At 41.1% G+C, this 27,914-nt stretch overlaps 1 protein-coding gene across 1 annotated transcript in view; it reads right to left on the bottom strand.

Annotated features, from left to right (window-relative positions):
* Window positions 1-1,844: 1,844 nt before the first annotated feature.
* Window positions 1,845-27,914, bottom strand: part of LOC108716497 (lysocardiolipin acyltransferase 1) — a 98,529-nt gene continuing 72,459 nt past the window's right edge. The window contains exon 6 of the mRNA XM_041562583.1: window positions 1,845-3,914. Coding sequence (XP_041418517.1) covers window positions 3,427-3,914 — 488 coding nt within the window. The 3' untranslated portion in view covers window positions 1,845-3,426. The remainder of the gene's footprint in view (window positions 3,915-27,914) is intronic.

Consider the following 27,914-nt stretch of genomic DNA (forward strand, 5'->3'; position numbering starts at 1 on the left):
ATGTTTTTCAGTGCAGAATTCTGCTGCAGCAGCACTTTTAACTGGTGCGTTTTGAAAAAAACATGTTTTCCCATGACAGTATCCCTTTAAGGAGAGATTGGAATATTGTTACAGTAAATTTCTGTTTTTCCAAATGACAAGTAGGGAAACAACGTATTAGCGGATATGAATCCTGTTTCTCCCAGCAGAACAATACTGCCCATCCTTGCCTTACTTTACTGTCATGTATGTGACTGATGCTGCCACAAAATATAGGATATTAGAAACTATATAAAAAGGTGAAGCTGAAATATTATTGACTGACTAGGTGTATAACAGAGTGGCATAAAATGTGCAGGGCTGCAAGCTTAATATACATAGAATGAAGATAAAGTTGTCTCAAACAGTAAAGCTCCCCATAGATGCGACGATTCTTCTTGCCGAACGACCGATTTTATCGAAGTCCGACCAATCCTTCGAAATTATTGTGTGGTTAGTTGGATTCCAACGATCGTACATCTTATAATTTTTTGGCCGACATCTATCAGGAAATTGATCGGCCAGGTTAAAAAAATCTGTCGGTCCCAGTGCAATCTATCTATGTTTGCAGGGCCCAACAGGCAGCTCCCTTTTGTTTTCCTGGAGAATTGGTCTTTTTAGTTGATGGTCAATTCGTACGATTGTTCCGAGAAAATTGTGGTCTCGCGATGAGGATCGGATCTTTTAAAAATCTCAACATCTATGGCCAGCTTAACCCCTACTAGCCAATCAGCAGCTTGCTTTTATTGATCTAATGCAGTCTGAAAGCACACTTCTGATTGGTTGCTACGGGGCTACTGAACTGTTTAAAACACATTCATATTTTTCACAAGGAAAACAGTAGAAATTAATCTATAGCCAAAAGACAGTATTAAGGGCAAAATAAACCAACACCATGCGCAAAGATAGTTTTTTTGTGAATTGCTAATACAAGTTTTGTCGTCAACAGTTCTAGTGGTCTGTGTGTATCTCCTCAAAGGCAAAGTTCTGTTCTGTGCATGAAACTGCAAAAGAAACACACACCTACATACTGGGAACACATTATACAAACTACTTTTTATATGACTCACCCACCCGTAATGCGTGGTGTCACGTGGTAGAACTGAATCAGTGAAGGCACAACACACCTAGATACACAGAACACCACTCACAAACTGATTGTTAGAAGTCCCTCCCACCATTATACTTGTACGTGTTGCTTCTGGGGCAGTGCCAGATGCAGTACAGCTATCTCAGGGTTCCCTTGGAGAAGGTATGTTTAACCTACAACCCCCCAATTGCTCTTCCAGCATCACACCCATGCTGGGAATTTGAGTTTAAAGCTGGCCATAGACGCAAAGATCCGATCGTACAAATCCTCGATTTGTACGATTTTAGGACCATGTGTGGAGAATCCCGACATTTTTCGTCCCACGGAGGGGGTTGATTGGACAGGTTAAAAGATTTCTATAATTTCCCTGCATGTATTGCCGATCGTACGATTTTCAGAGGGAGACTGTCACTAGCTTTGGTCGGACATAACTTTCGTACGATTGCTGTCAGGGGCAGAACATCGGCTGATCTGTTCTTTTGTACTTTATTTGATCTGAAAGGTTAGTGGCAGGTCGGGAGATGGGAAGTCCGATCATTCCAGGATTCGAACGATTGGATCTTTGCATCTATGGCCAGCTTAAAGCAACACTATCCTTAAATATATTTAAAAAAAAAAAAAAAAAATCTAAATGCAATGTCAACAGTTTAGTGAATTTTTTTTTTTAAAAAACATATATATTTTCATCTAGTCCTGTGATTGTACCGGTCTCATCTAACTAACTACTGAGAGTCAGTGGTCTGAAATCGCTTTATCCTCACAAGCTATTGACACACTCTGAAGTTAATTGATCGCAATTTGAGATTGTGTTTTTTTTCTGCGTTCTATTTTTCACAGTGAAAAAAAGTTGATTGCAATATTTTTTTCAAATTTGAGATCTGTCAAACGAAACAAAATCGAATGATCACATCAGCATCTAAAAGCCGATGAGCTTCAGTAGAAATCAGTGGGATGTGTTTTTTCAAAATTCAAGCTATATTAAATAAAAAGTTTGAAAATGTGAAATGTTTCATTTTTTTTTTGATTGCTAAATCATGAAAACTGGAGCGTGGAAATTAGAATTTGAAAAAATTCTAGACCGTGTTTTCTGAAAAAAACCCCCACAATCCTGAATTCTATAAAATGTCTCCTCCAGTGAAAATGCCTGTCTCTACTTGAGCTAATGGTTATCACTCACATTCCCTGGAATCCTCCTGGAACCACAGATACAGGCAGTTGCCAGTCCAGGCTGTGACAGCTAAGGAGGCAGACACTTAGGGGCAGATTTATCAAAATGTGAGTTTAGAGCTTAATAAATAAAAACTCATCCACGTTCTGTTCATTCCAATGGGATTTTTAGAACCGTATTTATCAAATGGTGAGTTCTAACTTTCACAATACAATTCTAAAAATCCCTTTAAAAAAATAGAACGTGGGGAAGTTTTTATTTATTAAGCTCTAAATTCACATTTTGATAAATCTGCCCCCTGGGTGCCATACTGTAAGAAAACAAAGAACAATTGAGGTTTTCTTCTTAATAAATACAAACTTGATTACCCACCGGGAAGCGACACAGAGCCATTTTATGGTGTATACAAAATTATATGAAATTTTTTTAAAAAAGGGCAACATGAGAGCAGAGTCGCTTTATCTCTTGGGGCTGTAGGGTTTCTACTAGTGATGTGAGGAGTCGAGAATTTCCTGACCCACACCCAACCCTAACCCGCCCCCTCCCAATCTGCACCTGGCCCGCTGCTGCCCTCTATTTATAGACCAGCGCCTGCTCTGCAGTGATGTCACAAAAGGGGCAGGTGGAAGTCTATAAATTCCGGTGCCGGAAGCCGGAACTGCTAGGTTGTGGGCGGAGAGAGCAGGAGAAGAGCTTGACCTGGACCCGCCCACGACCCGAAGATTTTGTGCAGGAGTCGGCCAGAACCCACCAGACCCGCAGGTATACCCGTGGGTTTCGGGCCTGCCCACACATAACTAGTTTCTACAGTAATAACAGCTAGTGCTAGCAATATACTCAGCAAGAGGCTGGAATGAATTAGATGGGCACACAAATAAAATTAGATATATGTGACTACAAAGTGGCTAGAACTTGACCTTCATCTAGTGACATGGTGGTTCCTCATGATTTCAGGTGTAAATAAAAAGCTTCTTAGTGATAACAGTATGACAACACTGAGTTGGGTTATCCATTCTTGATCTGGGTGGTACGAATATAGTTCTGTCTGTTTAATTCTATGCTGAATGTGTTCCTTAGGGAAAAAAAGAATAATACAGAAATACTTTCCATGATTACCATGCAAAAGCCCTTGTGACATCAGACACAGAGCTCACACTCTCTTATACCTCCTGGTGTAATATCGGTAGCACGCCAGCTCGATCAGCTCAAGACCACCATAAATCTTCTGCTGTAGGACAAAAATGACAATGACCACCAGGAAGTACCATCGCACCAGGCTGTACAGGTACAAGAGTACAATCATAGCTATGGGAAACAGCGTCCAGTACAGCAGCGACGCCAACTTTATTAGGTGCACACGGAGCTCAGACTTGCAAGGTGGTATTCTACTGCGCCTGGTGGCATCAAAGTATCGCTCTCCTTGGTAGAAGGCACGTAGGCGATCTTCCTTTTCCTTCCACCTTTGCTGGCACCAGAGCTGCAGCTCCTCTTTAGAGACAGGCAGGCTACTGACGGGGTATCGGCAGACATGGAAGTGGATTTCCTTGGGGAAGTTTCCATTTAGGATATGTTTCTCGGTCTGAGGAATGTTGTGGGGGTAGGCCACAGTGATGTCATGGATAGCATCCAGGTTGTTACCTAAAAGGGGAAATGGAAATAAAATTAAACAAATTCATAAACAAATTTGGTTTATCCATGGGCCACTTTGGGGAAAGGAGCATTGTGAAACGTAACAGATTTTGTATTGTCATTTTCACTAGAGATTAGAACAGATATGTTGAATTTTTAATTTGGGTCAGTATCTACTCTTTCTTCTATTTGATAAAGAGCTGTGTTCAAGGGTGATACCTAGGAGTGTGATCATTGAGCAGTCCTTGGTTGGCTCTAGAGTTGCTTGCTTTTATTCAGATTGGGCAGGTGTTGTGTTGTAAGGGATCAAGGATTGGAGTGGATCAGGGGCCTTATTTGGCAGGTTTATGTATAGTCTTCCTGGCTTAGGGAAAACAAACACCCTGTGGTACAAGGCAAATGTTCAAATCATAGCACCAGAAATACGCATATTTGAGATTTCAGATTCAGAGGCCAAACTTTATTTTCATACAAATAACACAGCAAACATTTCTGCCGCTGCAAAAACAACAAATTGCTTGCTTTCTGTGTGTGATAAAAGCCCCCATGTCTAAGTTGACCCCAGAAAGTAACGTGTTTTGGAACAGTTTCAAAATTATTAAATATATCTTTCTACTTGAAACAACCAAAGAAAGTTTTTGCTGACAATAAGAGTATTGTAAAAACTTCTTGAATTCACCTCAAAGCTTGAATAAGTTATCTCACTTATGTTCTTAGATACTAAGACAAAATATTATAAATATTTTGCAAACACAATAAACTGTCTGCATTTAATGCATTGTAAAAGTCCCTTAACAGTAAGTTGTCCCCAGTAAACCATATATTTTTGAAAATAACACATTCAGGTGAATTCAAAATAGTTAAAATGAGAAATTATCCTACTTCAAATGAAAAAGGCTTAGTCATTTATAAGAAACTTGTAAAAATTACCCTTAAAAAGAAAATTATATATATATATACATATATATATATATATATATATATATATATATATTGACAAATTAAAAATGTCACTATAAATGTAATGTTCAATATATCTTTAAACTCGTAGTAATTAAACAGCTAAGCTTTACTAAATTTTAAGGATCCATCAAATCCAGGATTTGGTAAAGATTCTGGGTTTTTTAGCAGGATTTGCCAGAATCCAAGTGTCTGGTTGAACCGAAGCCAAAAAATTACGTGATTTTTCATCACACAAACAAGGAATTAAAAAATGTTCTAATCATATGCGTAGCGCACGGTTCTCATGACCCTTTATTTCCCTATGCAAATTAGGATTCGGTTCGGGATTCGGCCGAATCCTAATATAATGGATTAGGTGCATCCCTACTAAATTTATTATACTGAAATGTCTATAACTTGCTTCATTGCTGGCACATTAAACCATCTTATCTAACATTCTGCTTGTATTTTAAGTGTCATTAGAGCCCTAAGAATGTGGTGTACAATGTGATGCTGGCTATTATGTGATGTGATACTGGTATATATTCTTCTGTTGAGCCAGTGAGGGGAACTCACAGAAAGGCTCAGTTAATAATCAGTCAAAATGCACCTGGAACATAGGGGCAGATTTACTAAAGGGCGAAGTGACTAATGCTGGCGACAATTCATCATTATTACCGCCCGCAGGGACTTTGCCGATTTACTAACATCACTTCACCAGCGAAAGAGATAGACGCTAGTGGTCATTCGCACACTATCGCTTGGCGACTTTTCACTCTGACAAATGGACGTTACTCCGCAAATTCACTAAAATTAAGATTTTACTGAACGTTACCCTCTTTCGCCTGACTTGCCTTCGCCAGCTCAGACCAGGCGAAGTGCAATGGAGTGCATAGAACTTCCTCAACCTTCAGTTACTTACAACATATTTTCTGGTGGAGTGGAGTGGAAAAACTTCGAAGTTAAAAAAAAAACGCTAGTGTCTTTTCCTTTTTTCAGGGTGATAGGCCGCAAAAGTTTTAAAATTTTTTTTTGTGTACCCGGTTTCCCCCATATATTTTCTAACATATGGAACACTATTTTACAGTGGGCTCATGTGTAGGGCATTAAAACAACTCTATTGACTTTATTAAGGTTCCCTGTACATGTCTAGTTATCAAAGTCAATGTAATGTATTAAATGCAACATGTAACATAAAGACTTTCCAGCCGAATGCAAATTAGCCTGAGTGCAAGACCTCTAACGAATTTGCGTTGGGCAGAATTGAACGCTAGCGCATCTTCGCTTTGATTTGCTCGCATTGCCGAAGTAACGTTAGCGAAAATTTGCCAGCGTTCGGCGCCCAGGACGAAACTCTGCATGTTCGTGAATAAAAAGCGAATTTTCGCCTGGCGATGGGTGTGAAGCGGACGATGGCGAATTAGTAAATCTGGTTAGTAAGTCTGCACCACAAGCTTATAGGCAGCAGGTAACTGAAGGCACACTAAGTATATTGAAGCCAATACATACTGAAAATGGTGCTCCAAAAATGTAATTGCCAAACGCTCAATTATTACTCCGTGTACCGTAGCGTAGTGCAGAAAGTGCATGGGTTCAAAGGCATTCTAGGTGTATTCTAGGCATGGCACTTTTGCCATGCCATGCCTATCTCCCTTAAATGGGGGTCATCGGCCTTCCCAAATTACCACAGCCCTACTTTTCAGGATCTCCAGCCCTGATTACAAATCCTAGCATCCTCCTTATATCCTTTTGTTTTGCCTGAATCGTGCAAAGTGTCACACAAAAAATATTATGGAAATCAGCCCCAAAAGGAAAGAAACGAAACGAACAGTGATTCCCTCCTCCTTTCCTCAGTTCTTCTGGTTCTATAATCCAACAAACATCTTTACTAGGACTAACGCTGTGCAAAACTGGCTCAGTGCAGTATCCCAGAGCAACCAGTTATAGTTTGAAGTTTAAGTGCAGTCAGCGGATCAGAGGTCACGGTTGCCCCAGTAACTACCCTAATGTATCTAGTTCTGTATTTGAGTTCCTACAAATCCCTTTAATGCTTTTAGACACAAAAAAGGAATGCTGTGAAGTTTCATAAAGGGGTGGTTGCTATATTAATACCTCTTCAACGCTAAAGAAAAAAAGAAGTGTTTGGCCATAGCTGAGGATGTTACTTCCGGTGGCAACCTTAGTCAAGCTTTTTTGATTTTTCTAATCTGTAAGAAAAATATTCAATCAAGTACAAGTGCGCTTCTCATGTCCCTAATGAAGTAAAATTTTATACGAAACACGTTGGGCTGTTTTGGTACTAATAAATACTATATACTATTGTAAATTAAGGAAAGTCGCCCTTCTTAATTTTGCGTAACAAGCCTACACCACTTGCACAAATTGATTTCCAAAGTTTTGCAGGGTTCAGAGAACACTCATGTCCACCACAGAGAGACTCTAAACCAGTGATCCCCAACCAGTAGCTCGCGAGCAACATGTTGCTCTCCAACCCCTTGGATGTTGCTCCCAGTGGCCTCAAAGCAGGTGCTTATTTTTGAATTCCAGGTTTGGAGACAAGTTTTGGTTGTATAAAAACCAGTTGTACTGCCAAACAGAGTCTCCTGCAGGCTGCCAGTCCACATAGGGGCCACCAAATAGCCATTGACAGCCCTTATTTGGCACCCCATGAAGTTTTTCCATGCCTGTGTTGCTCCCCTCTCTTTATTTTTTAATGTGGCTCACTGGTAAAAAAAGGTTGGGGACCCCTGCTCTAAACCACCAAAGAGAAAGAAAAGAGACAGAATCAAGCAGAAAAACCCGGCAATTTCGGAATCAGCACTGGAAACGCTGCTTCTTGGAGAACAGCCGGATCGCTTGACGCATTTAAAGATACGCTTCAAACCATCTGTGCCCTGTGCATATAACCAGTATCTGGGCCATTGGAGGGAGGTCCTCGTAGTATTTCGCCATTGTGGCTTCTTTAACTAAGAGGTAGTAACATCATTCCGACACCCAATACGAGTGACATATATACATGCTGACCACTGCTCCTACCAAATGCAAGTAGGTCTATTATAATTAAGACCATTCTTATTAAGGGGTAATACACCATCTGCTTTTTCTTTATTATTTTAGGAATCTCGACGTCTTAGAAGCGCACTTGTACTTGATTGAAATCTTTCTTTTAGCGTCACCTAAACAAGCCTCTATGAGCTATTCCCTTCCTTCAGAACTGAATACACTCATTTCCAATTTGAGTAATTTTCATTCTTAGTACGTGTTGACTTGAGTGACATCTGAATGATGCATTGCTCTAGGGACTATTGAATTGACCATTAGAACACAATCTCAATACAGACTTCCATTTCACTCTGCCAAATCCAAGTCAGTCTGACAGCATGAAAGCATTTCAGTCAAAAGGGCTCTTTGATTTGATAGCAAAGAACTAAAAAAAAAAAAAAAAAAAGAGTACACAGCAACCCTGGTTTGATGAAAACCTGGTCTCATCTTCAGTCTCTATGAGTTTAATGGTCCCCATAGACGCAAAGACCGATTTTAGCTAAGTCCAACCAATCCGTCAAATTATTGTGAAGGTAGTGGGGTTCGAACAATCGTACCCCGTACAATTTTTCGTCCGACATCTGCCAGAAAATTGATAGGCCAGGTAAAAAAATCTTTATCGGTCCCAATGCAATCTATCTATGTTTGCAGGGCCAAGCAGACAGCTACCCTTCAGTTTTGCTGGCAATGTAGCCTGAAATGGTCTTTTTAGTTGATGGACACATCGTACATTTAAACGATCGTTTCGAGATCATCGTGGTCTCACGATACCGATTGGATCTTTTAAAAATCTTTACATCTATGGCCATCTTAAGTCCCCCTAGCAGGACATCAATTGTTGGCCATTTACGGTAACTCATAACAACACGCAGTAGGACACTGTCATCCTACTACTTGTTGCAATGTATCCTACATCATATAATGAACCACTCAACTCAACTGTCTTCCATATTGATCAGCCTGGGTCAAACTCCACAATGACTATCATTAAATGATTTTATTTTGGATTTTGTCAGTGAAAGATATCTTAAGGGATGGGTGCAGTTTTTGGTAGAATTTGGTTTGTCCAATAGATGTGATGGTGTAGAGGCCATATTCATACTTAGGAGATCTCAGCTGTGTGTATCCATGAACATGGACAATCATGAATGTAAATAGTATTTTGTGCACTTTCTAAAGCAGCCCAGGCCTGCAGCCTACATGTATTTGGATGCCATTGCAAGGTCAAGGACTTTACTGGCCAGTAATATTTTGCTTACTTAAAACAGATGCTGATTTGGATGAAGATCCAATGCCTTTACTTTTTCCTCCAATAAAAAGTATTTTATATTGAGCAATAAATAGTTTTCACTTCATAAAAAGTTCAGCAGTTTAGTAGAGCAGCAGAATTACTGTTCCATTCTCAGGAAAATTACTTTCTTCTATATACATTGAATCCATTTAATGACGCAGTGTTGCGGTGTTTGCTTCCACCTCGAGGCAATCATGTACTAAGTCAAAAATAAATTCCCATGGGTTATAATTTGGGCATGGACCATGCAATTATTACCGTATATGTGTTCTGTGTAAGGGCTCAGATAAAATTGTTCTTGCCTTCTGGGGGCATATTTTACTATTTTATCTAGTCAAACACAGTTTTAGGAAATTCATTGACCACCATTAGCACTCGGCAGAGTTGGTGATACAAACATTAAGCATACCATCTGTGCCCACCAAGCACACATGAGATGCTAAAAGTCAAAGAAATCTATCGTAAGCAGCAGTCATGCCCTGCTTTATGGCTGAGATTCTAGCTATCTGTATAACAGAGCATTCTGTCCCAGTGGCTGCACAGATCCTATCCGATCCCCCATTGTAAGCAGCAGTCCTACCCCGCTTTATGGCTGAGATTCTAGCTATCTGTATAACAGAACATTCTGTCCCAGTGGCTGCACAGATCCTATCCGATCCCCATTGTAAGCAGCAGTCCTACCCTGCTTTATGGCTGAGATTCTAGTTATCTGTATAACAGAACATTCTATCCCAGTGGCTGCACAGATCCTATCTGATCCCCATTGTAAGCAGCAGTCCTGCCCTGCTTTATGGCTGAGATTCTAGCTATCTGTATAACAGAGCATTCTGTCCCAGTGGCTGCACAGATCCTATCTGATCCCTATTGTAAGCAGCGGTCCTGTCCTGCTTTATGGCTGAGATTCTAGCTATCTGTATAACTGAGCATTCTGTCCCAGTGGCTGCACAGATCCTATCTGATCCCCATTGTAAGCAGCAGTCCTGTCCTGCTTTATGGCTGAGATTCTAGTTGTCTGTATAACAGAGCATTCTGTCCCAGTGACACAGTTCTAGCAAACAATCAGTGCATTTGTCTATTATAATGACAAACCATTTTATGTAGTCTGTTATAAAATACACAGCAGTTGTGCATTAGAAATATCAGATTATATTCACATCAAACAAATACAATGTCGCCAGGGAGGCAGTAACGTAACTAAAGGAACAATGAGAATGATTTGCACAGAGAGTACATGACTTTGGGGCATTTCTTAGTAAATCCCAGTAATACTCCGCATGAGACCCCTATGCGAATATTCTATGAAGGCTATTTCATCTCTCTCAGTAAAAATTATCAAAGTGGCCCATCTCTGGCAAGCCGTGCGCCGGCTGCTGAAAGGCTAAATTTATCTCTTTTTTTTATGATTATTTACAGCACTACAATGCGCTGGATCCAATCTCTGCAGTCGCACTAATAGGTTTAAAATGTTCTGCAAACCGTTTTCGATGCAGCCCATTAATTTAAACAGATTACAATGGCGGCTGTCAAACAGAGACTGAGCGGAGGCAATCTCTGCATTGTTATGTGCCTGATTTGTGCTAAAAGCATCAACAGCCAATCAATTATCAAGCCCAAACGTTAATGCCCAGAGTTGATATTTTGCGGGTAGTGGAATGAAAGAATTGATAATTCATGATTAATGGGCGTAATATGGCAAGGTTCAATCCGAGTGGCACATAACAAGAGACCTATGGATTACCAGTCTGGACTGGAACTGACAAAGGTTCTGCTGTGTCAAAGCTTTTGTATTTATTTCCTTAGTGACATCTTCTATTCTTAGGTTTAAAGGGACACTGTCAAAGTAATAGGTCCTCATTAATACAAGAACAATGTCTTATGTTATATATTCTATATATATTCCAAACCAAAGAAAGCCACTGCTATAGTTCTAGGGGTACCCAGGGCACAAATAAACCCCAAATCTCACCCTAAATGGCCTTCAGGCTGGGTCCCCTTAGCTCATAACAAGGTTACAGCTATACAGTATAGAAACATTGGGGTAACAGTCACCCTGCTATAGTTCCAGGGGTACCCAGGGCACAAATAAGCACTCACCCCAAATCTCCCCCTAACTGGCCTTTAGGCTGGGCCCCCTTAGCTCATAACAAGGTTACAGATATATAGAAACACTGGAGTAATAGTCACCCTGCTATAGTTCCAGAGGTACCCAGGGCACAAATAAACACTCACGGCAGGCCCGCATATCACTAGAGGATTTTTAAAGGAGAATAAATCTTGTTTCTACCACTTCAGTCCACTGCAGAGCCCCCCCCCCAAACTTCCTGAACTGCATCACCTATGCTCCCTAATAGGGTCCTCTCTCTGTAAATCATGATAAAAAGCAGAATAGTGCAGTGGGGTTGGCAAACACCATCTTTAGCCACTTGACTTTCTCTCCCTGGCTCTCTAGTGGGGATCACATGCCAATCAGGTCCTGACTTTCACGTGTTCCAGGCCATGAAAGAACCAGGAATAGGAAGTCAAGTGGCCAAAGATGGCGTTTGCCAACCCCATTCTATAGCCAGCTCTTTGATCTGTGGTACTCTGTTTATACAGTAGTGTGTGGTACACCAGATCAAGTAGCTCAAAAGGTTAATGGGGCTTCATTATTGTAGTCGAGATATTTGCAATGACACAATGATATCATGTCCTTTAAAGGTTAAAGTTAACATGATCTCCGGACTACATACATTCTCGGAAGATGTATTGTGTTGCTGCTCGGTACAGACCTTGTATATCAGTCAGATGGTGCAGTAATTGCACGTACCCTGTGGCTTTAAACTATAAAAAAAAAACTGAGATTTTTGATGTTATTGAGGTATGAAATTTGGGGACAACAAATCTTGACACCCAACAATGCGCTGCATGTGCATTTGCTCTTTAGCATCAGCGGGGCCCCAGCACAATTCAGAGTTCATCTTCAGCCTGCCACCCGGCAGCCATTAATCAAGGTGTTCATCTCTGGATGACGTAAAAGTGGCCCGACGTGACTTAATTCTCAATCCTCTCTCCCCTCTCTAGAGGGATTCATCGGGGAGGAGGAGGAGTGGGCAATGGAATTTCTGTTAAACAGCTAAAAAAGAAAAGAGAAGAATCTGCTCCTCTACCTGGAACGACTGACGCTGGGGACCTGGTGGCCTCCCCGTGCTCAACCAGATTGCAGGCAAATCTTCAAAGCAGCCACTCGGCATAAGTGCAAAGACAGAAAATTGCCTTTGTTAAGTGGCTAGACCCAGGGATGTAAATGGAATCAAGACAGCGAGCGGCCAGCTATGAATAGCCCTGGGAAATGGCTGCAGAGCTGTTTGTCTTGGTGAAAGATGGGCACTATTATAAATTGTGTCCTGTGCCAACGAGCTGTTATGGTCGCTCCTCTAGCTCAACGCCTCACTAATAATCAGCTTAAAGGGATACTGTCATGGGAAAATTTTTTTTTTTAAAATGAATCAGTTAATAGTGCTGCTCCAGCAGAATTCTGCACTGAAATCCATTTCTCAAAAGACATATTGTCAATTTCCCAGCTGCCCCAAGTCATGTGACTTGTGCTCTGATAAACTTCAATCACTCTTTACTGCTGTACTGCAAATTGGAGTGATACCACCCCCCTCCCTTTTCCCCCCCAGCAGCCAAATAAAAGAACAATGGGAAGGTAACAAGATAACAGCTTCCTAACACAAGATAACAGCTGCCTGGTAGATCTAAGAACAACACTCAATAGTAAAAACCCATGTCTCACTGAGACACATTCAGTTACATTGAGAAGGAAAAACAGCAGCCTGCAAGAAAGCATTTCTCTCCTAAAGTGCAGGCACAAAGTCACATGACTGGGGGCAGCTGGGAAATTGACAAAATGTCTATCCCCATGTCAGATTTCAAAATTGAATATAAAAAAATCTGTTTGCTCTTTTGAGAAATGGATTTCAGTGAAGAATTCTGCTGGAGTAGCACTATTAACTGATGCGTTTTGAAAAAAACATGTTTCTCGATGACAGGATCCCTTTAAAGAAGCAGTGCCTTTCCTGCTTAACACTGCTGTGGTGCAATTGTGGTTCTGGGGGGTCATGGGATTAATCCCAACAAGAACTCTTCTCTGGTATTGATGTTCATCAGAGATAAAAGGGGGTAATTTACGCACCAACAAACGCAGGTGCTCTTTTATAGACACAACTGAGAGCACATGTTGATACAATTCATTAAGGTATTTGCGTCCAAACATGTTTCTGCACTTCCATATAATGCCAATCCTTCCATTCTGCTATTTTTCTGATGCTTACTGACACTGGGGAAGCTACCACCATCCTGGATCTGTCAGTAGATTCATGGTTCTCACAGTTGGATGCATCAGTAGGTGCACCAGACTTGCATCTAGCAACCCACACTCTGAAAATGACGTGACTTGCTCCTAATTTGTCTCAAAATGCCAAAAAAGAAAATTATTTTAGACCAATTTGGTACTTGATCCCAACTTAGATATAATTAATCCTTATTGGAAGCAACACCAGACTATTGGGTTTATTTAATGTTTACATGTTTTGCTAGTAGATTTAAGGTATGAAGATCCAAATTATGGAAAGATCTGTTATCCAGAAAACTCCAGGTCCCGAGCATTCTGGATATAACAGGTCATAACTGTAATTACATTTATATATTGAACAGTGTCCGTCAGGTCCGGACTGGGATTCACAATAGGCCCTGGCATTCCAAGTACACAGAGGCCCAAGCAGCCCCCGGTAGCCCAATAAATAGTGACTGTCTATGGCAACTTATAGCAGCCCCTCTGGAAATTGCCAGAACCCACAGATTGCCAGTCCGGGCCTGGTGTCCGTAAGGTACATGCAGTGCCAAGGATAACATTGCCAAGTCTCCTACGTCATTTTAGGGTGTAAGACAAGAGCCCCCCAAGCAAAACCAGCCTATTGTGTTTATTTAATATTTACATTAATTTCTAGTACATCTTCAAATGGGTCACTGGACCTCTGCCATTGACTTCTACATGAACTTGGCAGGTTTAAGGTGGTGAATAGTTGAATGCTTATTGTTTCCAGGGTCCAAGTATGGTAAATCTTGAATTCTAATTTGATTTTTAATTATTCCCAGCTTAAATGTGAGTTTCGACCAAAAATCCAACTCGAAAATTCAAATTTCCAATTCGAACCTTAATGTATCTACCCCATAATGTTCCAGGCTTTATACAGCCTAGAACAACAGGCATTTAGTTTGCCCCCATGCAGGGCAGTAAGGAGAAAAGCTTGATGGTATCACTATCACCTTGCACAGGCATGCATGAGAAAATCCCAAAGGCTAATCATTTTATGTAATGGAATTGTTTATGAGGCCCTACCCACCTCTGTGGGACTTCTAGAAGGTTTTAATGGTAATTTAAGCCCCAGATATCAGAGGTCTATAATACAGAAGGGCCTGAAGCTAAGAGCAAAACTTCCCACTATATAATTATTTGCTTAATCTTGGCCCAACTGTGGGCAAAACGGGACACAAGGTATCCAGTGAGTCCTCCAGACAGAGCCAATCTCAATGAAACATTCATGACTGAAGCTATTTGTACTTCCATGAGTGATCAATTTTAATTTCAGACCCATGGTTCCTTTTAAATTGCAGAACTTATTTTCATTTTGCTTTTGCTGTCAGCAAGTGGTGTTAATGTTTGTTACCAGGAACAATTCCACTCCAGGTTGGTTGTGTAGGCGATTATCTGCTAGAAACACATTTATTCCCTTAGGCTTCGTCATCTGCCCTTCTCTACATATTCTGAGGCCACCAAAGGGCTTCCACGTCACACGGTCAGACCAGAACATATCAAAGCCATTAATTGGTCTGATGGAACATTCTCCTCCGCGGGGCACTGAAATGTGTGTGCCAATCTGTAGGATAACATTCTCTTCATGGCGCATTAGGCAACGTGTAATGGGCTTAGGATTTCAAGCCAGTCTCTTCTCAGTCAGTCAAGGAGACGGTGTGGCAGTGACTCCTTAGAGTCTAAAGATACATGAAGTATTTAGGGCCACAGAGCAACCATAAGCACCAAGAATAGCTACAATGATTATTGGAGAATTGCTGATCCAACAGGTCCATCAAAATCTGTGAAACCTAGGCTACCTGCTCCACTAAAATCTTGCATAAAGTTCTCTGATATCCACTCAAAGAAGGCAGTAGGTGATAGGTGCGGGGCAGGAATGAAGCCAATGCGTCTCTGATGCACCCAGATGTGGGTTGGCACCCCATGCATTAGGCTCTTCTTTGGCCTCCAAAGGTCATGTTTGAAATTCCTGTTGGACAATGAAACGAACATGCATGTTCACATGGCCCCTTCTGATGGGCCTGTTATTATCTGATCCAAACCCAAACAGCTGTATTTGGACAAGGATGTGAATGGCCAAATCAGGCAAAGATCTGCTCATTTGCTAACCTCACCAAACAAATGGATCTTCCTGTATATACCCAACTTATAGAGTGCCACCTCACCCTTTCCAAAATTCTGATGCCTAAAAGTTCACATTTACTAAATACATTTCCATTCCTACATTACTACATTCTCGCTCTCTCTCTACAGGTATGGGACCGGTTATCCAGAATGCTTGGGACCCAGGGTTTCCCCGGATACGAGGTCTTTCCATAATCTGGATCTCTAAACCTCAAGTCTACTAAAAAAAACAAAACATTAAATAAACCCAATAGAATTGTTTTGCCTCAAATACAAATTAATTATAGCTTAGCTGGGGTCACGTACAAGGTACTGTTTTATTATTACAAACAAAATGGAAAGAAAAAATAATTTTTTTTAAATTATTTCTGTAATTTTCCCATCTACCAAACAAATTTCCCGTATACACTTATATGCAGTGAATATGTCAACAGCAGGTAGATAAAAATAGCTTTATTTGATGGGGTGAGGCTATTGCAGACAGGGGAAAGTATTCGCAGGTTTGCAGGAGAACACATTAATTCCCATTTTGGCAGAGAAGACAGATGTGCATTGGTTCTTGTCCGTGCATCACATCCACCATGCACTGTGTCTTCATTTGCACGCTGCAGCACCGACTTCAGACACGCTTGCACACTGCTCTCTCTGCTCATTAACATTCAATCACAGGCAGAAAACAAGACTGCCTTTATTTTCATTAGGCCACCTGGAAACCACAATCAATGAGTGGGCTTGACGTCAGTTATCTACTTCATTAAAATGTTCATTTAATGGCTTCTATTCCTTCTTAGAGCATGCGCTACAGGAGAAAAGGCATGGAGATTTATGCTGGGGCAGTTACATTCTCCTACTCACCCAGAGTGGGCTTCATCCGATCCCTTTGTGTCTGTATGTATGGACTTATTTACTACTGTATTGATACACTGTTTTCTTGGAATCAACAGCACACACAACATGTTTATCTTTCTACTGGAGTCATAGAAATGTGAAAGTAATTAATGATACATTTCTGTCAGCACTGAAACTAAAATAATGGGCATCAGTGAATACAATGCAGAATTAATGGGGGAAACACAGGTCTCTGTGCTACTAACCAACGAAGTGCTGGTTAGGAGCATAAGTGTGTCTGCACTTTTTACATGAGCCCTATCCAGTCCAGATTTACTGCACACCCTAAAACAAAATATTGGGAGGTAATGCACCAGCACCTCTAGAGGAGAATGTCTGCCAGGGACTATTTGAGCATGCTCCCCAAGGTCTAAGAAACCATAAGGTCACTAAAGCGGAATTGTCTTATAGATAAGGCAGGGGAACAATGATGTGGAGCAGGGCCTTAATTGCCATAATTTTATATACCGTGAATCTACTATAATATAATGGAGGAGTATAACCAAAATGTTTAATAGCCCATAACACACGGCAGGATAAATACAACACCAATTCCATTTCCCCAGAAAACATGGCAACATTGCTGCCCAGTTTCCCAACTTAGACAAATCACTCTGTGTGGTTTCACACAAGTAAATCACATCCACTGCCATCCCAGAATAATATCCCAGAACACATGGCAGGATAAATACTGTGCCCCATTCCATGTATAATAACCCACGGCGGGAAAAATTCAGCGCCAATTCCATGTATAATAACCAAGAACACATGGCAGGATGAATACAGTGGAAATTCCATGTATAATAAAACTGCAAAATAAATTTAGAGCCAATTCCATTTTCCCAGAAAACATGGCAGGATAAATACAGTGCCAGTTCTATGTTAAATACTCTAGAACAGTGTTAATTCCATGTACAGGTATGGGACCTATTATCCAGAATGCTTGGGACCTGAGTTTTCCGGATAACGGATCTTTCCGTCATTTGGAACTTCATACCTTAAGTCTACTAGAAAATCATTTAAACGTTAAATAAACCCAATAGGCTGTTTTTGCTTCCATTAAGGGGTAATTATATCTAGAAGTACAAAGTACTGTTTGCTCATTACAGAGAAAAAGGAAATAATTTTTAAAAATTTGGATTATTTGGATAAAATGGAGCCTATGGGAGACGGCCTTTCCGTATTCTGGAGCTTTCTGGATAACAGATTTCTGGATAACAGATCTTATACCTGTATAATACCCTCAGAACACATGGTGGGATAAATACAATGCCAATTCAATTTCTAATATCAACTGATTTTAGAACTCATATAAAGGAGATGTGGCTTGGGATCTCATAGACGTAGAGATCCACTCGTTTGGCGATGTCGCCAAACGAGAGGATCTCTCCCCGATATGCAATATCGGGCTGATCCGATCGTGGGCTCTAGGGCCCAACGATCGGATTAGAATGGATCTGATATAGGCGGTCGGATTGTGGGACTGCATATGCGCATAGATATTGTCCAGATATCGATCAGGGAAGCCTGTCAGGTGGCCCCACACAGGGGCCAATAAACAGTTGACTCAGCTCAGCTTTTCTCGGCCAGTGTATGAGGCCTTTAGACTATAAAGATCTACTAATGCAACTTACAATATCCGCAGCAAGATCTGCTAAACGCTCAACACCATCAAATCAGAAGTAAAAGCATCATAAAGTCAGCAGTGATAATATGAAGGCAAGAGAAGGGGTAAGAGAGAGAAGAATGCTACAGGCAAATAATTATACATTCAAATTATTTTAAATGAATACAATGCTACGATAAAGCATGTGGTTACAGTGACCCTTTAAGGCAGAGGTGGATAAGTGGAAGAAGATGTCAGAAAAAGTTGGAGTGACTTTGTTTTTCTGCAAAACAATTTTAAATGGTAGTTAAATGGTAGGCTGCCTCAAATAAAAGCCAAAAACCACGCTATGTAATTTCACAGACGCATCCCTAAAATAAAATACCAGCGCAGGCCAGATTCAGTGGTCAGAGCCGATATTTAAAGAAGATCCATTCAGTGCCCGCCAGCTGCCCGACTCCTGAAAGCTTGACCCGAGAGAACGTCATGTAGGAGAATGTGGTGACAAAATAATGGTCTTTTGATGGGATATGAAAGAAATAAATAAATAAAAGAGCGCCGATGTTGATTTTCCATTCGCGGGTACCATTATCTTGTCAAAGCTTTTCTTCTGCTGCACTGACTTCACATCTCTTATGAGAAAGGCAAGGGAACAGCAGGAAATGCTACAACAGTTCACCTTAATGCATAAGGCTACTATTCATCTGAGCAGAACAACAGACACAAGATGGCTGGATCACCTTTGTATTTTAACCTTTATCTTCATAACGTTATATGCACGTTGACAGCCACAGCGCAGGGATATCTACAATTTATGTAATAAAAAAACTCTCTCCTTATACACCCTACCCCTACTTACTGCCACACTTGGGTGCTGCTAAGCAGGGCTGGTCCTATCAAATGTGGGGCCCAATTGGGACCATGTTGGCGGGGCCCCTAGACAAAGTGTTGCTGGCTACTGACACACCAAGTATTTAGGAAAATAAGGGCATACAGGCACAAAATAGAAAGGAAAGCGGCAGACAAGGTAACATAATAGGGGCACACAGGGTAAGAGAGAGAGGGAGGAAATAGGAGAGTGGACTGGGCCAATTAGTTTGGGGCTGGGCCGATTCAGCTTGGGAGCAGGCTTGGTTGGATTGGTGGCAGGCAGGGCCTATCAAGGTTGGAGGAAAGCTGGGCCTATGAGAGTTGGGGGCAGGCTAGACCTATGGATTTGGGGATGGGCTGGACTCTCAAAGTTGGGGGCAGGCCAGGCAGCATCATGTGCTGAGGGAAATATTATCTGTGCTGCCCTGTGGTGCGGGGCCCCCCAGAGGTGCGGGGCCCAATTGGGCCCAATTGGCCTAAGGCCGGCCCTGCTGCTAAGTAAATGTCTGCATTAAAGGAGAACTAAAGCCTAACTAAAGAAGAAGCTTTATGTTTTGTCCTTCTGTACCAGCCCAAGGCAACCACAGCCCTTTAGCAGTAAAGATCTGTGTCTCCAAAGATGCCCCAGTAGCTCCCCATCTTCTTTTCTGCTGATTCACTGCACATGCTCTGTGCTGCTGTCACTTACTGAGCTTAGGGACCCACTCAGGGCCGCCAATAGAAATCACGGGGCCCCGTACAACAAAATTTTTGGGGCCCCCGGGCCCCGCCCACACTGACGACCAAGCTCCACCCCATATCCCGCCCACTCCACATCGCAGTTAAAAGACCACACAGACAACAGCGCTAAAAAAGTAACCCCCCCCACACAAGTTATAAAAAGCTATTGATGGTCAAGGCCCCCTTAAAAAAAATTGGGGCCCCAAAAAAAAAAGTGAAATTTTTTTTTGAAAAAAAAAAAAAAAAAAAAAAACTGGTGGCAGGGGCCCCTTACAAGTTAAAAAAAAAAATTGGGGCCCCAAAAAAAATGTTTTAAAAAAAGATTGGTGGCAGGGGCCTATATAATATTAAAATATAATACATTGGTGGCCAGGGGATTAAAAAAAACACACAAACTGAAGTTCAGTAGAATTGAACTCATGGCTTCAGTACTTCAACTTCACCTCCTTTTGTGACTTCGGGTCTTTTCACCGCTTCAGGACTTCAATTTCGGCTGTTTTCGTGACTTTGGGTCATGGCAGCACAGAAACCAGTGCAATTAGCATCAGAATTAAATAATCAGCCCTGTAGCATCAGCTTATATTACAGGGGAAGCTCATTTTCTGCTGGATAATTAGTGACGAGCCCTAAGCTTAGCTTCTCAACAGCTGCTCAGAGCCCACTGAGCATGTGAGTGTCACAGACACTTTCCAAGATGGTGACCCCCTGTGACAAGTTTGAAGTCCTGGATCATTGCTGCTATTGACAAGCTGAAACTTTAGGCTGATGCAATAAGATCATTATATAAAATATGGCATTTTAGCCATATTCATGTTTAGGCTTTAGATCTCCTTTACATCCTATACATTCAGCTAAATGTCACCCTCTTTTTAATGCCAGTTTTTTTTTTTTTAGATGCGGTCAGTGACCTCCATTTGAGGAAGGGGCACGCCCCCGAAACGTTACCGTAATCTTAATGACTGAATAAACGTGCAGGGGTTCTCCCCGCTACACTGCCTTTTGTTGTTTGGTATCATTTAATTTTTACACAGCAGCTTCAACTACACTCAACTGTAACTCTTGGCTAAACTATGGCAAATGTGTTCCAGGGATGCAAGTGCAATGTGTAAGGAGGCAGGAACCCAAGGGAGTTGTAGCTGTTTATTGGACTCTGACACCAAACCTCAGCATTTTTCTTTTTTTTGCAGAGTAAGCGGGAAAGGGAAAGTTTGCGAGACAACATTGCCATCACGTGCATCGTGGCACCAGCAGAAAAGCAATTCCAGGCGACTGCCGAGCGAGTGCGTATTTAATGAGTGGTTACTAAGCCGCTTACAGATTTAGAGAGTTTTGTGCTGAGCTATTATTAAATGTTACTTAGAAGAAACATCATCAAATGTTCTTTCCCCAGTTAAAGACAGGCACGGGTCTTATGGGGGAATTTGAAGGAAATGCAGATATGTAGAATAAAAAAAAACAATAACCATTTGGTCTCCATCCAGCATTTTTACATTATATATTAGGTGACCCAGGTCCGCCATCAGGCGGGCACAGGGGGTAGGATCGTACCGGGCCTAAAGGGTGCGCTGCTGTGCTGAACTTTTCAAAATAGCCGGCCGTCCTTCACATCGCAGAAGCCGTGCCTAAGCTGCCGAAGTCATGAACCGCCAAAGAGCTGAACCACTGAAGCCGCAAAAAGACCCGAAGCCACAAAAGGAACCGAAGTCCCAAAGCCGCGAAAAGACCCGAAGTCTTGAAGTCGCCAAAAGATCCAAAGCCACGAAAGGAGACGAAGTTGAAGTCCTAAAGCCGCAAAAAGACTCGAAGTCACGAAAGGAGGCGAAGTTGAAGTCGCGAAGATGTGAAAAGACCTAAAGCCACAAAAGGAGCTGTCCATTCAACTTTAACTTCCCACCGTATGCAAATTAGCCAATGCTAGAGCAACTTCGTTATGCTTGCCGAATTAACGCTAGCGCAACTTCGCCAGCATTCGGCACACTGGACACAACTTCGGATGTTAGTGAATTAGGAGTAAGTGTTGCGCTGCCTGTGAAGCCATCGCAGGCGAATTTCAGCTGCTTAGTAAATTTTTGCCCCATAGTGTTAATAAATACTGGGGAATGTTACTCCAGGACCCCGTTCTGGCTATCTAGAAGCCTATATAATTCCTAGAGATCTGGGGCTTCCAGCTCATGGCTCAGGTATAAAGGCAATTATAGAAGTCTTGCCAATACTTGAAAGTATCTAAAAAATTTACTGCTACTAGTACGGGCAAGACATTAGAATTACTAAAACTGTGTATCGAAGGGGGTTGTATATCTGGCAACATGTTTTTGTGGCTCACAATATGTGGGAAAAACAGTTAGAAATGTGGGCACACATATTCTGGAACATGTATCAGCTGTTAGGAGGAATGATTATAAATCTGCATTAACTAAATATGTACAATAGAAACATGAGGGCGTTATGAAAATTCAGTTCCAAGCTATAGATGAACCAAGATAAAGCATAAGGGGAGGAGATCAGGAAAGAAAACTTTTAATGAGAGAAGCATTTTGGATTCACCAACTGAGGTATGAATAGAGTGGGAAATATCATGCTTCTACTGAATTTCATATCTGATGGATTAGATGTAATCAAGATGGCTTTTCCCGATAATTCCCATTCATAAGGTATGAGAGGCTAAGATGTTTGTCATTACCCAGGAAGAAGTAGATAAGATAGTTTTGTATAGTTAATATTGTTGCAAAATAAATTTAGATATCTATTGTAAAGTAAATCCTTACCTCTGGGAAGTGAAATTTAGATACTGTATCAAATGGAATTGCTTAGTACATTATTGTAATAGAGTTAGCAGTGACATCTAATGATGGGATTACACATGCAAAATAATTTATAATGGTTTTTATGGGATGCGTTTATACTCTTTTTAAGGAAGGGGGGGTCTAGCTGTCGACAGCTTTTGAGGAAGTGGCGGGAAGCCACTAATCGTGTTAAGCGGACAACGCAAAATTATGTTTAAACTAGGGATGCACTGAATCCACTATTTTCGAATCCTTTGTGAAAGATTTGGCCGAATACCAAACCCTAATTTGCATATGCAAATAAGGGGAAAACATTTTTTACTTCCTTGTTTTCTGACAAAAAGTCACGTGATTTCCCTCCCCGCCCCTAATTTGCATATGCAAATTAGGGTTCGGATTCCGTTCGGCTGGGCAGAAGGATTCGGCCTAATCCGAATCCTGCTGAAAAAGGCCGAATCCTGGCCGAATCCCGAACCGAATCCTGGATTCGGTGCATCCCTAGTTTAAACATGATTTTAATATTGATAACCAGTGATGTGTTATGGACTACAGTTTCCTCGGTGCTCCGTTCTTTGAACTATAAACCCTCTAGCAGTTTACCATGAAGTAGACACCAAATTCGTGGACAGCGCACTCTTCGGATCACATCAAGGAATCGCTTGCTCATTAATTCATTGGTAAAAAAAACTTCCTTTTATTTAATTATTAAACATATTAACAATCTGTTAAACCCTGCGCCATGAGGTCTACCATGAAGTAGATCCTAACATTTTCATAGAACATATTTATCCACATGATGCCAGTGACCTAATCCGGCCTCTTGGCACATTGTGCTATAATGAGTATTTTTAATCCATTCTTAATTATTATGTTGGCTTTTGGTTAATTGATATTGTGATCTGCTGCCAAATCAGTTAAAAATGGATTTCACGGAAAGTTCATTAAGAAACTAAATCAGCTTGTTGAGTCTTGCTCAAAACATTTTATGCATCTTGTAGCGTCTCATGTTGTTGTTATTTCTGTTACTTGTGCCACACTCTGGGACCCAGCAAGCTAGCTCTCCTGCAGAAAGAAATAGCCCATGTATAGAGCAACCACTGAACAGGGGACCTTAATCATGTAATCATAAAATAAACCTTTAGCATTGTGTCACAATGATATTGCAAGATTGGTTATAAATATAAATGGCTACATAAATATACAATGGCTACGGTTGGGCAGGTTCGGGTTGAAATTTGGTGAACCAATACGTTAGGGTTGCGTGTACGTCAGATTTGGGAATAAACACTCCTCCACTGCTCCCGAATGCTAATTTTATAATCTTTCGGAATTTATTTAAACCCCGAGGATGGAAAAGTCTGAATCAGAAAATCTGGCATCTCAGACCTGTCGAGGTTGCATGTAAGTCAATGGGGGAAGTTGCGATGATTTTTTGATGTGCGCTGGGTTTTGTGAAATACCCGAAGTTTTCGAGCGAAAAACATAAGAAATTGGAGTTTTCGGGTAAAAAATCTGAAAATATAGTGAAATTCAGATTTTTTCCTCAAAGCAAATTTTCAGGAAAATGTAATTATAAATAAGCGCAAAAAAAACCGATGGATTTGATCGGAGTTTGCAGCAGAAAATGTTGAGATCGGACTTTGATAAAAAAAAACCCTAGTGTCTTGGAATTAAAGGCTCACACATAAGTAGCATAAAGACCATGATGACTAGGGTTTTGACCCAGACAGCCTGGTATGTTGAAGGGCTGGTTATCCCAGAGACTGACGCGGCTATGGGCCAATCGGTGTTTGTCACATCAAAGATCTGCCCCCGATACGTCACGGGCCAGGCCTGTCATTGGCCCGCCCCCAATACATGACAGCCCCTCTTGGAGTTACTCCGTGCCACAGGCTGGCTACCCTAGCTATGACGCAGGTTATCAGTCGGATGCTGATGGCAACATTTTGGGGGTTAGGGTCGGGCACAGATTAAGGATTTGCAGATAATGGTTGTATTCAGGTTGAGTTTTTGTTCAGCAGGGAAAAGCTAGACCTATGTAGATGCCCCCAGTAGCTCCTCATCTTATTTTTCTGCAGATTCCCAGCACCTTCTACCACTTACCTAAGCTTACAATATACAATATAAATACAAGGTTGATGATTAAACATTAATTAAGTGGCACATATATCAATACATAGATCAGTGCTGTAGCACCAGCAGCTCAGATCTCACTGAGCATGTGCAGTGCCGCTGGCACACAAAAGATGCCTAACAAGATCCAAGATGGGGAGCTGCTGGGGCAATATCGAAGGCCTGGATCATTACTGTTATAGGTCTGCTGTCCATCTATTTAGTACATCAAAAACAGCATTTCCAGGCAGATTTATATTTAAGATTTAGCTATAATTTAAAGTCATGCCAAAGCAGGCGCAGTAGGCAGCCAGAGCCAACAAGATATTTCTATGCATGACAATATTAATACATAACATGGCTTATCATGTGTTTTAATTTTAGATCACTGGATAATAAAGCGGAGTGATTCATTCTCAGGGACAGGTTTGTGGTATTCTCATGCATTTATCTACAATATGCTAAACCGGATTCTCTACAGGGCGCCGATGCAGTTTCAGCTAATTATTTAGTCTCATTCTAATTCAGACTTTAGCTGAAATTGTCCCCGTATTAGGCTCCTTTGTCTTCATTTGTGTTTCATTCTGCTCTCCGTCCACATACAGATATTGGAGTCATTTTTCACTGGATCGCCGAGGCTCAGCATATAATATACATGGCCGTATGTTTGCACCACTTCAGACTTCAAAACCCAGACGGAGTTTTAAATCCCCAGACAGAGCGGCGCATCACAACAGACCTCGGAACATTGTGACCTAAATCCTTCAGAACTGGATCACACTTGTTGAGAGTGGCTTTGTGGTAAAGAAACCCAGTATGTGTCTTGGGTAACAGTCAAGCTGACAGGCATTGTTGTAAGTTTCCATGTAAACAGAAGTCTTTTCAGTCTTATTCCACGTGAAGGGAAATAAAATAAAATGCTCCTTTGCTCCCATGAACTATTCATGCTTGCTTCATTATGCATATTTAATAGATTTCCATGTTGCTCTCCATCGCTGCCTAATTAGCTCCCACAGCTCTTACCGGGTTTCAAAGGGTGAAAGGAAAGAAGATCTTATTTAATGACAAGTTTCCATTCAATAAGCTTTGCCTGGTTTGTTCCTTGATTTTTTATTTAGGGGATGTATATTCCAAAAAAATGCCTTTAGTTACTCAAATAAAAGTGCCAAGTAATTATGTAAGCGGCAAAATATTGGCCTTGTTTATGAATGGACATTATCAGTCTAACCTCCTTCATTCGAAGTTCTGAATTCCTTTGTTCCCCTCCATGTTTCCAAACTAATATCACAGTAGTAGGACATCTTAGCCAGTGCTTGAAGTAGAGCTGTGGAAAGCCATGCGATGGAACAAATTTGCCAATGTCCAAACGTTTGGATCAGATGCTGGAAATTGGGCATTTGCTGAAAGGAGCTACCACTCAAAATCTTAAAGGGGAGGTTTGCTTTTAAATTAACTTTCAGTATATTATAGAATTGCTAGTTCTAAGCAACCTTTCAATTGGTCTTCATTAATGAATTATCGAATCATTTGTTTTTTTGAATTATTTGCCACCTTCTGACTCTTTCCAACTTTCACATGGAAGTCACTGACCCCATCTAATAAACAAACAAATGCTCTGTAAGGCTACCCATTTATTGTTATTGTTAGTTTTTATCACTCATCTTCCAGTCTCTTGTTCAAATCAATGCATGGTTGCTAGGGGAATTTGGACCCTAGCTACCAGATTGCTGATGCAAACCGGAGAGCTGCCGAATATAAAGCTAACTAACTAAAAAAAAAACACAAATAGTAAAAAATGAAAACCAATAAATTGTCTCAGAATATTACATCACACTAAAAGTTAACACAAATGTGAACAAACCTATAACGAATAAGTAGGAAAAATAGGCTGGCACAAACTGGACCACAGTCTACTTCTGCTGCTGAAATTCTTTATTAAAAAGCTATGGAACCCATAGTACAAACAAAAAGCCTACATGGAGCCTATGATGTTCCCCATGTAGGCAAGAAACACATAAGGCTTTTTGTTTGCACTATGGGTGCCATAGCTTTTTAATAAACAATCTAAGCAGAAGTTGACCAGTTTGTGCCATCCAATTTTTTCCTATGTATTTGTTTGCGGCTATACTCCTTAAGCTGAAGGTCTGGGGCATGTGCACCTGGACCCACCAAGTGAAGTGGTAACTTTACCATAAGAACGTTCATCGTCTGGTATCTATTGTTCTGGGGTTTGCAACCCTTTAACAAACCACATCTGAAATAGGTTGGGAATGGAATGGTTTTCAGTCTATACACAAGCCAATAAGCTGCCAGCTTGGGCAAGAGTCAGTAGAGGACAATAAGGGTAATTTATGAAGACCATGGACAGAAGAGTAAGAGGGATAGGCAGGGGACTGGAGTGGGAATGAATATTATGCCTCTCCACACCCGCCCATGAAATAGAGTGCTACAGAACATTGCTGTATTCATAGGGGCAGCTGCAGATCTCTGTGCTTCAAAATGGTGCACGGAGAACTGTGGCAACTCATCTAGGTTGGAAGGCACTGCTTTCCCAGTCATACATGACCCCTAATATCTTTAATATCTATATGTGTGGGGAGCTTTACTTGCAGCTCAGGATAATCTTTTTTTTCCAGCCCATTAACCTCTGCTGCTGACTCCCCATTCACTCTGTGCCTTTGGGACTACCCATAGTGACCAACATCTCCCAAAATCCACTATTCTACTTGTCTTAGAAGCCACAGAACCATAATCCAGGCACCAATAACATGAAATGATTTGAAGGACACAGGGCAATAGAACAGAGGTTTTTATAGAGACCACAGAGCAACAGAAGAATATGCCTGTGTGTGTGGCAGGGGATACATTATTTGTTATCATTTGTAGAAAATTTTGGAACAGGTGGTCTTGTTTGGTGGCAGAAGACTGGATTTGAGGGCTGGACGGCTACTAAGTCATATAGATCAGTCATTTGACAGTTGAAGGAAGGCAGATATGATGCACTGAACCCCAGTAAAAAGTAAAAGAAATGGACCCAATCCTAAGATTTTTTTTTACACGTAAGAGTGGGGGAGTTGTTGGTGACAAGGCTGTGTACTTCAATTAAGTATATTCATATAAAAGGATAAATATAAGTAAAAAGCTCATCTGGTACATAAATACTAAACAGGTATTTGATCAGTTATCTCACAACCTCCAAATTATGGGATGGCTATTTTTCATAGACTCCATTTTATAAAAATAATCCACATTTGTAAACATTATTACCTTTTTCTCT

The sequence above is a fragment of the Xenopus laevis genome, chromosome 5L (assembly GCF_017654675.1).
Source record: "Xenopus laevis strain J_2021 chromosome 5L, Xenopus_laevis_v10.1, whole genome shotgun sequence".
NCBI classification, from domain to species: Eukaryota; Metazoa; Chordata; class Amphibia; order Anura; family Pipidae; genus Xenopus; species Xenopus laevis.